Raw genomic sequence first — 16,798 nt, forward strand, 5'->3', positions numbered from 1 at the left:
AGTGGTCCTCATGAACCTAGTGTTGTGATTCCAGGTTAGAATTGGTTCCCATGAACTAAATGTTGGGATTCCAGGTTAGAATTGGTCCTCATTAACTTCCTATGGGGATTCCAGGTTAGAATTGGTCCTCATTAACTTCCCATGGGGATTCCAGGTTAGAATTGGTCCTCATGAACCTAATGTTGTGATTCCAGGTTAGAATTGGTCCCCATTAACTTGTTGGGATTCTGGGTTAGAATTGGTCCCCAGGAACCTAGCATTGGGATTCTGGGTTCGAATTGGTCCCAGGAACCTAGCAAGCCGATTCTGGGTTAGAATTGGTCCTCAGGAACCTAGTGTTGGGATTCCGGGTTAGATTTGGTCCGAAGAACCTAGCGTTCCAATTCCATGTAAGAATTGGTCCTCAGGAACTTCTCATGGGGATTCCAGATTAAATTGGTCCCCAGGAGCCTATGCTGGTTATAAGCATGACAAGAGGTGACTTTGTTTTCAAACGTAGTGACTGGGGTCATTGTGTGTAATCGATCCCCAATAGCATGGGTCAGCTCACAATATTTATCACCCGATTGTCTGGTCCAGATTCATTTAATTATAGGTCATAAACACCAAACGAGTGCAAAGCCTTCTCTACCAAGGAAAAGATCATGTACAAATAGTAAACAACCTGCACTTTTAACAGAATCAGCAGTTACTGTTTCCCTAATCAGACCTAACTACAACATTATACTATTTAGAAACAAATATTGAGCTGCCCATATTTGCTTTTATTAATACCTCGACCATCCCATGCCAATTGCCCTCAGAACATCCATAAACCTTAAGTCAAGAAATGAGGGACGAGAGATGCTGGTTGAATGATCCGACACCATGATCATCCTCTCTTATCCAGGGTATGATATCTCCTGTTGTGGGAAATTTGATTGAATTGGTATTTTTATCACTATTCAAATCGGGCTGAACAGGAAGCTGTGGTACGGAAAAAGGATGCAAGGTATTTATCAAAGTATAATGAGGTAATACATTTGATAACTGAGGATGCGACAGTAAAGTAACTAACTTTACAGTTTATGATGCAGGTATGTCTTTACATAGTCTAGACATGGACGTAACTTACTTTACATTTTATGATGCAGGTGTGTCTTTACATAGTCTACACACAAACGTAACTTACTTTACAGTTTACGATGCAGGTGTGTCTTTACACAGTCTACACATGGATGTAACTTACTTTACAGTTTACGATGCAGGTGTGTCTTTACATAGTCTACACACGGACGTAACTTACTTTACAGTTTACGATGCAGGTGTGTCTTTACATAGTCTACACATGGATGTAACTTACTTTACAGTTCATGATGCAGGTGTGTCTTTACATAGTCTAGACATGGACGTAACTTACTTTACAGTTTACGATGCAGGCGTGTCTTTACATAGTCTAGACATGGACGTAACTTACTTTACAGTTTACGATGCAGGTGTGTCTTTACATAGTCTAGACATGGACGTAACTTACTTTACAGTTTACGATGCAGGTGTGTCTTTACATAGTCTACACACGGACGTAACTTACTTTACAGTTTACGATGCAGGTGTGTCTTCACATAGTCTACACACGGACGTAACTTACTTTACAGTTTACGATGCAGGTGTGTCTTTACATGGTCTACACATGGACGTAACCTACTTTACAGTTTACGATGCAGGTGTGTCTTTACATGGTCTACACACGGACGTAACTTACTTTACAGTTTACGATGCAGGTGTGTCTTTACATCGGTTACCCAGCTATATGACGGCAATCTGTAAATATGCGTGTCTGGACCAGACAATCCACTGAATGACATCATGAGCATCGATCCACGCACGCAATTGAGATACATGACATGCATCAACCAAGTAAGTGAGCCTGACCACCTGGTCCCGTCGGTCGCCTTTTACGACAAGCATGGGTTGCTGAAGACCTATATTCTTCCCCGGATCTTCACGGATCACATCTGGGTTTTACCAATGTACCCCATGTGACCTGCTCAAATAGTGACATGTCCACGATTCACAGGGAGAAAGAAACTCCACTCAGACTGTCTGAATTGTCTTTGAGAGGAGATGTAAGGAGATATTTCCGAGATGATACAACCAGTTCTATACATAACACACCTGGACAAACACGTGATCGGGACTGGATTTGTGGTACACCTCGACCTCATTTGACCAGGTGATGTGAAATATATATTTTGTAACTGTGGTATGAATTCACAAATTTGATTCCTAGTAAACATATTCGATTCATCTACCAAGTGTATGTATCATGGTCAGCTAAAGACGGAGAGGGGGAGGTTATCGAAAAAAACTGCTGAAAAGAAATTTTATGCCACAAAAACACATTGTTGCAAGTCTTTTTCTCAACCCAAGTCGTTGTTTACAGCAAGCATTGGTTGCTGAAGGTCTGTTCTAATCCGGGTCCCCACAGGGCGTTAACTGTATTGATAATATTTGATCAAATGCATTGAACATAGTCTCTCGCCACAGCGAATACCTTAAAAAGAGAAGTTTTCTCTGACAGAGGTAAAAACATATACAGCTATTGTAATATTAATAAACATCCTGTACTTCAAACAAAATTAGTACTTATTGTTTCTGAACCGGCTTTAGGAACAGATTAAAAGAAGATTGAGCTAAACAAATTAATCTTAATTCTACCCTCTCAAGCTAATTTCAGCGGCACGGGTGGCCCTGTCGTCTAAGGCGCCGCAAATCACTGTGCAGCGTTGCGTCCCTTGGGCTTGCAAGAAACATTATTGTGGGTTCGAATACATTCAGCTGACACGCTGTGCTGTAACTGGAATACTGCTCGAAGTAGTGTTAAGTCAAAAAAAAATAAATGGTTCCAATGGTAACAAAGAATGCACAGCATGGACAACTTGAAGGGTTGACAAACTGAGTCTTTGTTGGCTCCCTCTTCCAGAGCAGAGATCTCCCCTGAAGATCCGGGGTAGAATAGGTCTTCAGCAACCCATGCTTGCCGTAAAAGGCGACTATGCTTGTCGTGAGAGGCGACTAACGGGATCGGGTGGTCAAGCCCGCTCCCAAGCGTATCCCAATTGCGTGGATCGATGCTCATGATGTCAGTCACTGGATTGTCTGGTCCAGACTCGATTATTTACAGACCGCTGTCATATAGCTGAAATTTTGCTGAGTGCGGCGTTAAACAACAAACAAACAAACAATACAACAAAGAAAGAAAACAGCTGCTGGTTGAGACGTCAGACATGTCACCTACAGGCTATTTCAGGTTCGTCAAGACAAGGAGGCGTTTCTGACTTTTAACCATGGCAGATACTGTTTCTGTGCTTATTGTGGAGTGTGTATAGGTGTTTTGTCAGAGAAGTTTTGTTTTATATCATGCACTTTGTTCAAGACTTTGACCGGTGTTGGGACATGTTGGTGGACATGGCGGCTAGGGTCATGCTCACTTATGACTGCTTGAGTGAGATTTCAATTGTCAAAGCGATATTTATCGTCGGCTGTCTAAAAAACATTCTGATTTATTTATTTATTTGAATTTTCGACTTTAAGGTTGTTGGATCCATAAATCAAGAAATATATGATGTAAGACCGACAAGCTTCTTCCGCTCTCATCCTGTGCTTGAGAAGATCACAGACAAACGGACCTCGTCAAAAACACCAGTCATCCCTATGCGTAAGTGATGAGAGTATGGTTCACACTGATAACATGCAAAACGAATTTGATGTTTTCCGCAAGGTCGCGCTAGAAAATATTTCCGGTGGCAGGTAAAATACTGACATGATAAAGGAAGAGGTGTATTGACGTTAGAGTGCCGGATGTGCATTCCAGGTGGCGTGGCGTGTACTACCACCATGTGTTAAGCGCTGCAGTCAGCTGGAAGTCAGTTATCACGACGCCATCTTCATGGAGGTGGATAGTTGTAAGTAGTGAGGGTCTTGGACTGCCACAACGTTCCACCCCTCTGACAGTACCGCCATGTCACACACGTGACAGTACCGCCATGTCACACACGTGACAGTACAGCCATGTCACACACGTGACAGTACAGCCATGTCACACACGTGACAGTACAGCCATGTCACACACGTGACAGTACAGCCATGTCAAACACGTGACAATTCAGCCATATCACACACGTGACAGTACAGCCATGTCACACACGTGACAGTACAGCCATGTCACACACGTGACAGTACCGCCATGTCACACACGTGACAGTACAGCCATGTCACACACGTGACAGTACAGCCATATCACACACGTGACAGTACCGCCATGTCACACACGTGACAGTACCGCAATGTCACACACGTGACAGTACAGCCATGTCACACACGTGACAGTACCGCCATGTCACACACGTGACAGTACCGCCATATCACACACGTGACAGTACCGCCATGTCAAACACGTGACAGTACAGCCATGTCACAAACGTGACAGTACAGCCATGTCACAAACGTGACAGTACAGCCATATCACACACGTGACAGTACAGCCATGTCACACACGTGACAGTACAGCCATATCACAAACGTGACAGTACAGCCATGTCACACACGTGACAGTACAGCCATGTCACACACGTGACAGTACCGCCATGTCACACACGTGACAGTACAGCCATGTCACACACGTGACAGTACATCCATTTCACACACGTGACAGTACCGCCATGTCACACACGTGACAGTACCGCAATGTCACACACGTGACAGTACAGCCATGTCACACACGTGACAGTACCGCCATGTCACACACGTGACAGTACCGCCATATCACACACGTGACAGTACCGCCATGTCAAACACGTGACAGTACAGCCATGTCACAAACGTGACAGTACAGCCATGTCACAAACGTGACAGTACAGCCATGTCACAAACGTGACAGTACAGCCATATCACACACGTGACAGTACCGCCATATCACACACGTGACAGTACAGCCATGTCACACACGTGACAGTACAGCCATGTCACACACGTGACAGTACAGCCATGTCACACACGTGACAGTACCGCCATATCACACACGTGACAGTACAGCCATGTCACACACGTGACAATTCAGCCATGTCACACACGTGACAGTACAGCCATGTCACACACGTGACAGTACAGCCATATCACACACGTGACAGTACCGCCATATCACACACGTGACAGTACAGCCATGTCACACACGTGACAGTACCGCCATATCACACACGTGACAGTACAGCCATGTCACACACGTGACAGTACAGCCATATCACAAACGTGACAGTACAGCCATATCACACACGTGACAGTACCGCCATATCACACACGTGACAGTACAGCCATGTCACACACGTGACAGTACAGCCATATCACACACGTGACAGTACCGCCATATCACACACGTGACAGTACAGCCATGTCACACACGTGACAGTACAGCCATATCACACACGTGACAGTACCGCCATATCACACACGTGACAGTACAGCCATATCACACACGTGAAAGTACAGCCATATCACACACGTGACAGTACAGCCATATCACACACGTGACAGTACAGCCATGTCACACACGTGACAGTACAGCCATATCACACACGTGACAGTACCGCCATATCACACACGTGACAGTACAGCCATATCACACACGTGAAAGTACAGCCATATCACACACGTGACAGTACAGCCGTATCACACACGTGACAGTACAGCCATATCACACACGTGACAGTACAGCCATATAACACACGTGACAGTACAGCCAGATCACACACGTGACAGTACAGCCGTATCACACACGTGACAGTACAGCCATATCACACACGTGACAGTACCGCCATATCACACACGTGACAGTACAGCGCGTCAGTACCACCAATATCACACGTGACAGCGCAGCCATATCGCACACGTGACAGTACAGCCACTGTCACACATGACAGTACAGATATATCACACACGTGACAGTACTGCCATATTACACACGTGACAGTACAGCCATATCACACACGTGACAGTACAGTCGTATCACTCGTGACAGTACAGCGTAACAGTACCGCCATATCACACGTGACTGTACAGCCAAAATCACCCACGTGGCAATACCGCCATGTCACACACGTGACAGTATAGTCATATCACACATGTGACAGTACAGCGTGACGGTACAACCATACCACACACGTGACCGAACAGCCAATATCACACACGTGACAGTACCGCAATATCACACACGTGACAGTACCGCCAATATCACACGTGACAGCGCAGCCATATCGCACACGTGACAGTACAGCCATATCAAACACTTGACAGTACAGCCGTATCACACACGTGACAGTACATCCAATATCACACACTGTGACACACGTCACACACGTTACGGTACAGCCATATCCCACATGTGACAGTACAGCGTGACGGCGTGGTACAACCATACCACACACGTGACCGAACTGCCAATATCACACACGTTACAGTACCGCAATATCACACACGTTACAGTACCGCAATATCACACACGTTACAGTACAGCAATATCACACACGTTACAGTACCGCAATATCACACACGTTACAGTACAGCGTGTCAGTACCACCAATATCACACGTGACAGCCCAGCCATATCGCACACATGACAGTACAGCCAATGTCACACATGACAGTACAGATATATCACACATGTGACAGTACAGTGATCACACATGTGACAGTACAGTGATCACACGTGTGACAGTACAGCTATAGTATGCCTTTATACTAACTATAGCGCATGTCAGAGACACATACCACACGAGGGAACAGTTCAACTGCTTGACAGCGGATAAAACTCACATAATTCGTTCAGTGTTGATTCCTTCCCTTTAAATCTAAATTGCTAAAGGTTGACATTCTCAATGTCATTTTCAGGAAGGAAATCACAGCAACAATGAGTCCCTGTGTGAATATCCTTAGCACACAACACAACATGAATGTGAAGCAACTCCGAGGAAGGAAGTGACACGATCTTTCGTGTATTTTTTAACGATACTGAGTGAATAAGGTTCAGTGTAAAGGTATGACAATAACAGACGTCTTTAGTATTTATTGATGTGAGCTATTACAAAACAAAAGCGACAAAATCCTTTTCCCTAATAATAGAAGAGACAGGTAAGTCAATTGTTCCCCTGAAAAACACGGGAACGTATGGTACAGGTCAAAATAATGAATTTTCCACCCCTAAATAGTGATTTTGTCGGATGGGGAAATGGAAGCCGTTTTGAGTTGCCCCCTAGGTACCTTACAATCAAGTCCACCGAGTGAAAGTCACACATCATTTTTAAATACGCATACATTCTTTGTTTGTTGTTTAACGCCGCAATCAGCAATATTCAAGCTATATGACGGCGGTCTGTAAATAATCGAGTCTGGACCAGACAATCCAGTGATTGATGTCATGAGCATCGATCCACGCAATTGGAATCGATGACATGCATCAACCAAGTCAGCGAGCCTGACCACCCGACCCCGTTAGTCGCCTTTTACGACAAGCATAGTCACCTTTTACGGCAAGCATGGGTTGCTGAAGACCTATTCTACCCCGGAATCTTCACGGAAATACGCATACAATGTTTGGTATATTAGAATGTTGAAATTATCTTCTACATTTATAAGTCTTTCCTGTGGAGATTCCGTGCCCGCTTTAACAGTTGTGATCAGGGCCGACTACAAGGGGTTTGGCTTGTAATGATTTTAATGCATGCTATTTATAGCTCATATGTACGAGTACATGGCCAATATGACCAATAGGAAGGCGCCTGGTTGTGTGATTGAGAACATATGGCGCCTACATGTATGAACGCTGTTATGCACGCGGTTTTATTAAACATTGAAAATACAGACAACGAACATTCCATATGACTGGTCGCAACAAGGCGGGACTTAATGTACGTAAAGACCTCGCACCCAAACAGTGCAGCTTAGTGTTCATGCTATCAACCACTGCTACGCCTTGCCCAGATAGACACACCGCAATATTGCTGCGTCGTGAAACATTCTCAAAAATACTGCGTGCTATTATGTATCAATTATCAGTAATACCCTTTCGCCACATATGGCCTCGTTTTGAGTCTAATGCGAAATACGCGTCGCTAAACATAACCGCCGCAAACTTTATCCTGTACGTTTTCAACCAACACTAAGTGCTCAGTTACTTAGACAGCTTCCAGAGGCAAGGGAGTTAACCGACTGTAAATACACCGTCGCTACCAGCTGCAATTTTAAGTTAACTTCTTTGATAGGCATTAAGAAGTTGGAGTACGAAGTAAGGATAAGAATTTATGGATGAACAACTTCTTTATTACAATTAAGAGCGACGTTTCGGTGTAGGTTCTAACACCGTTATCAAGCAAGTGATTTACAGAGTGCAGTAAGCAAGTATATATACACGTAGGAGGCAATGTTTATACAGTAGGGTAGATATTGTAAAATGGAGTAGCGAAGTCTGCTGTGTACACACAAGGGCAGTGATGGGGCAGTGATGATGAAGTCAGTGCCATGATACCAAGGATGAAGCCAGTAATGTAAACAACGTCTTCTCAGACAAGAGCCGTTACTGTATCTCAACAGCAGATGGCAGAGAGAGAGAGAGTGAGTCAGGCAACCCCATGGGGAACGTTATTCGGATGCTAGTGTTGTTGAGAGAGACTCGTGGGGTGGTCCGAGCATCATGGTGTGGGGTGGAATTGGTCTTGCGCAGAGGGTCAGCCCGGTGATCTTCCAGAACACCGGTCCAGGGAGAGCCATAGTGTCACAACAGCTCGGTACATTGATCAAGTCTTGAGACCACACGCCATACCTCATTTGGCATGTCACCGCAACCACGAGTTTCAGCATGATAACGCCCGTGCCCACACTGCGAGAGCAACAAGAGACTTCCTCCAGCAGAATGGCATCAGAACCATGCAGTGGCCTGCCCTCAGTCTCGATTTAAATCCCATTGAGCACCTGTGGGACGAGATTCAAAGACGGCTAAATGACGTCCGACCATGGCCGACAACTGCAGCTGAACTGCGTCAGGCTTTCCTCAGAGTGTGGGCTCAAGTGCCTGTGACCTTCATCAACCGCCTCATCCATTCCATGTATCGACGTTGCACGGCAGTTATCAATGCACATGGCGGACACACGATATACTGACTTTAGCTGCCATTTTCTCAGAGACTAGTGTTGTGTTTAACATTTGACACTTTAATTTCAACTTTGATGATCAGTTTTGCCAAGTTTCATCTTTTTAAAATGTCTCAAAGAATGTTTACAGTGTTTGGACAAATAAGGTTTCTCATATTTCTCTCTCCATGGCGACGTTTCTTTTGCAGTTCAGTATATATATGCAAAACAGCTATTGGTAGAGCAAGTCTCTAGAAAAAAAGTTACGAAAAAGCGATTTTAGATGTATATTTTATATTACATATAAATAATCAACAGATGGTAATCGATTGTTCATACTTTGCACACATCATTGTCATTGACCCAGGTTCCATATGGCACACATGGAACAGTAGATCTTTGAAGTGAAAGTGTCCTGTGCTCAATGTCTTGTACGGCCGTCATTACAGTTTAAAACTGACTGGAACCATGTACCGCTGGAAGCAATCAGATCCCGAATTGTGGCCTGGGGAATGTTCACCCACTCTGCCTGCAGTGCTTTGCCACCTGTCGAAGGTTCTGTGGTTGTTGCTGACGTGCTCGCAGTCGTTGATCCAGTGCATCCCATCAATGTAAGATTGGGATTGTAAGTCTTGCCGTGTGAGGTCGGGCGTTGTCTTGATGGAAAATGACGTTCGCTTGTTACATAGAGGGAAGGACGTGTGGTCGAAGAATCTCATCTTGTGCCGCTGTGCCGTTAAATTCCCTTGAACTTGCACCCAGTCTGTTGTACCAGTGTGGGAGATGGCCGCCCACATCAACACACTACCATCGCCTAATTTCGTGCATAACGTTCCCCGCGCCGCCTGTAAACACAACGTCTCCCATCCGTAACGACTGCATATCCAAGTAAATATGCAAACCAGTTGTCCGTAGGTGAGCATGGTTTTGTTCTGTTCAAATATAATTCCGCCCCGGAAAGAAATATCAGAATTTAATACATAAAATTGCAGTGAAAATGTTCCGACCCTGTCGTGAACAGTTCCGGTTGACAGGAACAAGTGTTTGGGTGTGTTTATGAGCGCTGTTCCTGTATATTGTTCATGTGCAATATAAAAAACAAGGAAAACTATAGGCACCTCCAATGCAACAAATGTTTGTTGTAAAAGTTCCGCTGTACTGAGTGATATATCGTTATCGCTTCGTGTGAGCTGAATGTGGGAGGAAAGCCCGAAGTGATGCGGGTCTAAGACGTTTAAAAGTTAGGTGAAACCAACGAGCACGGTTATGGTGCTGACAAACCTAGAAACAAAAATCAGGTCGAACTGGGATTTGAACCCACAATCATAGGTTTCTGGCGTGCCCAAGGGACGCAAATCTGCACAGCAAATCGCGACGCCTAGGGCGACTAGGCCACCCGTGCCCCTAGTTCCGCTGTAACTTATACACGCATGGAACCAAATTTTGTTCACAGGTAGAGCAAATATCAGTTATATAACGACTGTATATTAAAGTAAATATGCAAACCAGCTGTCGGTAGAGCAAGTCTTCTCAGGTCGCCCCGTATAGTGCGCGTGACACAAATACCTGCCGATTCGTGACACAACCAAACAATATAAGCAATAAACACAACCGTCACCATTGTAACTGTCGACTATCACGCTCGTTGCGCATGACCAATCTCGTGATATGTAACTAACAAGAGCCTTCAACAGATCGTAGTTGAAACCCGAGAAGGTCGTAGGGAGATTTATTGTGACCTATATTCCCAGTATCTCAATGCAGCTGCATGTAACAGATCGTTGTGGAAGTCTGAAGGCAGGACCCACGTATATAGCTTTATAGTGTCCGAATATACTTCTCAAAGATAGCTATGGTATTACGTCAAAATCCGTGCATCCTTTGAAATAGCCCAAAACAATATTGCGTCAAGACAGTCATGTTTAATGAACAAAAGTCCGTTGTCATGTGCCAGTAAATAAACAACATGTGACCAATAATCAGTCGAATTCCCCATCAAAATGAGAGTATCTGACCAAAACTGAAACGTCCAAAAATCACGAAATTAAATTCAGTGTCCAAAGAACAATTCTCAGTTGCGCGTATGTGATCCACGTGATGCGATCACACACTAGCTCCCAATAAGTGTCTGGCAAGGAAAGATTGTACAACGTGTCAGCATTGCCGAGTTCCCATGGAGTTGTAGGAAGGACTGGGCGTCATGAGGGCGATCTGCAGCTCTTCTAACATGTGTTCGATAGAGTTGACCGGGTTGGTCACTCCATGTGGACAATGGTCTCCTGCTCTAGGTGGGCATCAACGACCCTGGCACGATGTGGTCGTGCGTTATTGTCTAAGAGGTTGAAGTCCGATCAATTGCACCAGCATACGATCTCACAAACCCACCCAGAATGTCATCCCTAGTGCGCACACCCGTCATCGTGTCCCGCTGTAGGACATGGAGATGGGTTCATCCAGCTCTACTGATCCCATCATGGTTGAGCCCCCTCCATAGGGGTCATGTTCTGCTACGTTGGAATCCTGAAATGTCATTGTCTACTTCACATTCGGGCACGACGATCTCGGAAGTCTAGACAGTATACAGGTTTATCAGTAACAAGTACTGGAGCCCAGTCCTGGTCTGTCCAATTGATGTGATCTTCAGCCCAATCCAACCGTGTCGACCTGTGATGTCGGGTCAGTGGGATGGAAATGCATGCCCTCTGTGAGCTGAGCCCCATGGAGCTGATTACACACTGTCGGGGTAGAAACGTCAACGCCACTGGCGTTCCGCAGGGCATTTCTGAGTTTGGTGTCAGTCACGAAGTGGTTGACTAGTATACCTGCGGCTGACAGTAGTATTCAATAACGATTGTCTTAATGTCGGGACCTTTCTGTAGCTGAAAATGCGAATATTATTATAGGCTGCTAGAGCTGAAAATGGGATAAGCATTGGCTGCTAGAGATGAGCCAAAGCTGCTAGAGCTGAGAAGGAGATGAGTATTGGCTGCTAGAGCTGAGAAGGGAATGAGTATTTGCTGCTAGAGCTGAGGAGATGAGCATAGACTGCTAGAACTGAGAATATGATGAGTATAGGCTGCCAGAACTGAGAAGGTGATGAGTATAGGTTGCTAGAGCTGAAAATGGGGTAAGTATAGGCTGCTAGAGCTGAGAATGGGACGAGTATAGGCTGCTAGAGCTGAAAATGGGATGAGTATAGGCTGCTAGAGCTGAAAATGGGACGAGTATAGGCTGCTAGAGCTGAAAATGGGAAGAGTATAGGATGCTAGAGCTGAAAATAGGACGAGTATAGGCTGCTAGAGCTGAGAATAAGATGAATATAGGCCACTAGGGAGAATATTGGGATGAGTATAGGCCGCTAGAGCGGAGTAGGAGATAAGTATAGGCTGCTAGGACTGCGAACGGGGTGGTGAGGACGGTCTTATTCAATATATGAGCTGTAGACAAGACTAGTGGCAGGCAAGCGACACGACAGCTTTGTATAGTTCCTATGGGCGGCTGGCATGTTTTTAGAATTTCATTGTCTTGCAGAGGTGACCGACAAATATCCCATCACTTACAAAAATGAAAACTGACACCGCCTTGAACGTCGTCTATCATCATAGGTGTTGTCAATAACTGACATCCCGTCACGTGATGGCTGGGTTCAGATATCAGTTTAACGAGTTGTGGTCAATAAATACAATGTGACATTGTCTCCAGGCAACAGAAACAAAGTTATCCGAGTATTGTTACAGGGGTGGTATAGCAAGCAGTATATTTACATTCGCTGAATAATTCGCACAACTGGGAAATCCTAACCCATAGGACGACACAGGAATACACCCTTGCTTCTTGCCCTTCTACCCTCACTGTGAAGTCGAAAATGCTCCCCTACAAAAACACGTCACGGTTTTTAATTCTTCGGGATGATCTCTCATCTGGGATGTCGTTAGGCAAATTATAATTACTGAAAACCTCTGAGAAATAGGCACATCGTAAATATCGCAAATGCTGATACCTTACAAAATCACAAAATCATTTCGTGAATGTTTTGAAACCTAGTTATGGATGATTTACTTGGACAATTCAATTACAATAACAGCACATCACTGATCACGGTTGTCTGTGAGTTATCAGTCACTATGATCATTCTGAAACGTCGCCATTAACCCCCAAATCGTTTGCCATATCTCAGAAAATGTGACGAAGTGAACTTTCCGCCATATTGGATAGTGTTTACAAAAATTATGTTTCGGTGCATCACATGTTTTTTTAAATTCAGTTGCGACAAATGTATCCCTGAGGCCCTTATACATTCTAGAATCAGATGACAAATTGTCTTTGTCCCTAATACCAGATCTAGATGAACTAAAGCGAAATAAATGGGTTTTGAAAACAAACGCTGTACTCTGGTATCAAGCAGTTTACATAAAGTTGTCAAGTAAACGCACATTTGTCGCAGAGTATTTTATATAACATGACAACAATTCTTATATTTGCAATTAATGTTACACCCTCAGGTATCGAATTCAACACGATTTACTTCCAAGGACACTTGCCTTCAAATACAATTACAGGCGACTATGTTTGTTGTAAGAGGCGACTAACGGGATCGGGTGGTCAGACTCATTGACTTGGTTGATGCATGTCATCGTATCCCAATTGCGTGGATCGATGCTCATGATGTCAGTCAGTGGATTGCCTGGTCCAGACTCGATTATTTACAGACCGCCGTCAAAAAGCTTGAATATTGCTGAGTGCAGCGTTAAACAATAAACAAACAAAATAAACAAGAGGTATGAAATTTAATATTCTTCGTCTCTGCGTGATTTTACAGTTACAGATAGATCCAGTGAGGAGCCACCACAATTCACACACAATGTTCAGAACTTATAAAAATGTGCGTTAAAGAAAGTACCATATTACAACATGATTTTCTCCAAAATAAAAATAACACGCTGAAAAAGCGTTCAAACCGATGTTAAACCCAACTCACTCACTCACTCACGCACTCACTCTGGGACAGAACATGAATAATGCTTGCCACAAGAACCGGCTGTTCGGGGACTGCCATATATTGGCCCCAGTCCAGCTCGAGCTCAACACAGTGACCACCATTGTGACTACCGATATCTTGTGTGCTTTATTGCAATGACGTCACAACGTTTAATGCATGGGGCCTTGATATCATATAGGTCAAGTTCGTGTACTACTTTTCATTTTCGTGTACAATATATCACACTAATGATCACTTGCGTATTATTCCAAGGGAGGTAACTCATTGAAAGCAGCTACATTAAATTGGGAGTTATCTGTCCAAGGAAATCTTTTGCCACATTCATGACCAACCCGAGAAAGAAGAAAAGTCAGACAGTATTCCATTCGTGACCACTCGTATCATTCCGGGGAAAGTATTGCTGCTAACGGAAAACGGCGTGCGGTGCCGAATACCAGAACGGAAGCGACCTTTGATGACGATTGGAACTGTTCATTGTCCGGCGATACATATCACACCTGTCGTATACACCCGTCTTGGAGTCAGCCCTCATTCACCATGTGCGTGCCGGATTGTTAGCTTCAGGTATCGTGTGTCGTGGTTATTTCCAGTTCCATCGACCCTAGCCGAGAGCCGCGATGGGGTCCGACTGTCAAGACGACGCGACAGTCTCAATGTTGGACGTCCCCATAGCGGCTCTCGGCAGCATCGATACAGTCAGGATGTGGGCACAGTGGCGCCAGTATACACAATATCAGTCTGCCGACAACTGGTGGATACCGGTATACGTACAGAAAATGGTTTAGCATTGCGCCCTCTCATTGAAGTCTTGAGTTTCTTCTAGTTTCTTATTTCGACAGTTATGGTTAGGGAATTTATATTTTAATGTCGCTTCATTCAAAATGAGAAAGTCGTTGGCTAGGTTCACGTAAACAAGGACATAGATTTACTGGACGCGAAATCCTACAACCATTGAAAACAGATGCGAATCAAATACAGAGTGCATTCACAGTGACGGAGAAATTGCGCATGCTTTGAAATATGTAAGAATGTGTGCTACTATTTCATAATTTGGTACCACTTAAAATTAATTTCAATACGTAAACACAAGCGATTGTTTTACGCTCGTCTAGCGCTAGCACTTGTAGATCCGCTTTGTTTGAGGAACTCCTTTTTCTATTTTTATGTAATGACCCTTGAGCAATCTTTGATCACCTGTGCTAGAGTACTCAATTCAGTTTGGGACATTTGTAATCTGGAACCCCTTCAAGTATGGATATGACACACACACACCCCCCTATCTAAATAACCCAGCTTAACACAATAGCACGTGCCTGTAAATAAACCATATCACTGAGAGCTTTTTTCGATTTAAATACCTTTTCTGAGCACTTGATGGCCTGTGGTATGGCTTAAAAAGCAATGTGTTGTAGGTCCTCATCGGATTTTGTGTTTGTGTAAAATCATTCCTTATTTATTCTGTTCGTATAGTGCGATGTAACAGATTGTTGTATTTTATTAAACGATCACGTCATATGTGTACTGCAGAGATTACATTAACACAAGATTCATAAATAAGCCAGACCTACCTCAACAACTCAGCTTTTATATTGTCTAAAATAACCTAAAATAATGTCGGATCATGTATACCCGCCATTACCCGGTGTAATATATATCAATTCGAAAGTGATGTCACCATCTGCCCTTTCACATACCTGAAATTAGCACAGAACTTTGCTCGCTTGTTAGTGTAATATGATTGGCCGACTATCTTTAGTGTAGGCTCATGTCATTCGATTTGAGAGGGACAAGGAAACTGAAGAGCGAATTGGTTAAGGGTGTAAATAATATTACAATAGTGATGATGATGATGATGATAATGATATCATGAACCGGGTACTCGTGAATGGTTCATTCCTGGTGTTCTCACTAAAATACTTATTTATTATTTTCAGAAGCAGTGTGGAATTCGAGTGATAACTTCATGACCATTCGATGCAATGGAAGTCTCTTCACGCATAGGGGTGATCTTGATTGATCTCCAAAAGGCCTTCACCATGGGGCAGTGGATGCAAGCAGTTGGACCAGGTGACGTCACACGCATCTCCCAAGTGTTCTCCCGGTCGGCTCACATCGTGAAGCAGCTCTCTGGCGATGTCCCGCTTCTGTTAACACGCTGTCTTTTCGGCCGGGAACATGACTTCGAGTTTGACTCTGAGGTCTCAACCAGTCTTGAACACAAACGCTACACAGAGATCATTAAACCTAACACTAGAATCCTAGATTTTGATCCAGTCGGTGTTAAAGCTTGGTTTCAGAGAATCCGGGAAGAAAATATTAAAACAGTTTTGATTGGTGGGTGCACGACAACCAGTTGCGTCAGACAGAGTTCCATACAACTGCAACAGCACTTCGGCCAGAAAGGTGACCTTCAGTTCGTAGTTGACCTGAGTATGTGTGGAGCTCGCGACAGCAACTATTTAAAGCGATGCGCTGTTTGTATGGAAAAGTACATGGGTGGTAATGATGTTCGTTGCAAGGGGTGTGAGGAGTCTGGGGTGATTCTGACGTCACCGGTGGACAAGGCCGTGGAAGATATGACGCAAGCAGGTGTCACTGTTGTAGAACAATTTGATTGGTCGAGATTTCTGACAGAAAAATAAA

General features: G+C 44.2%; 1 protein-coding gene across 3 annotated transcripts; it reads left to right on the forward strand.

Annotated features, from left to right (window-relative positions):
- The first annotated feature begins 14,463 nt into the window (after positions 1–14,463).
- LOC139445828 (uncharacterized) lies at positions 14,464–16,798 on the forward strand. 3 transcript variants are annotated; one of them, XM_071227056.1, is made up of 2 exons: positions 14,464–14,719; positions 16,090–16,798. In XM_071227056.1, exon 2 carries the CDS (start codon positions 16,135–16,137, stop codon positions 16,795–16,797), a length of 663 nt encoding a protein of 220 aa, XP_071083157.1. In that variant the 5' UTR covers positions 14,464–14,719; positions 16,090–16,134; the 3' UTR covers position 16,798. The 3 variants fall into 3 exon arrangements, with proteins under 3 accessions (XP_071083157.1, XP_071083158.1, XP_071083159.1); XM_071227057.1 differs by having other exon boundaries at positions 14,464–14,694; XM_071227058.1 differs by lacking the exon at positions 14,464–14,719 and adding an exon at positions 14,738–15,177.

The sequence above is a fragment of the Haliotis cracherodii genome, unplaced genomic scaffold (genome assembly GCF_022045235.1).
Source record: "Haliotis cracherodii isolate W230 unplaced genomic scaffold, xgHalCrac1.p SCAF_6, whole genome shotgun sequence".
NCBI classification, from domain to species: domain Eukaryota; kingdom Metazoa; phylum Mollusca; class Gastropoda; order Lepetellida; family Haliotidae; genus Haliotis; species Haliotis cracherodii.

What these genes read in the sequence shown, in the direction of transcription:
- LOC139445828 (XM_071227056.1), top strand. Translation starts at nt 16,135, where the DNA reads ATGGAAGTCTCTTCACGCATAGGGGTGATCTTGATTGATCTCCAAAAG.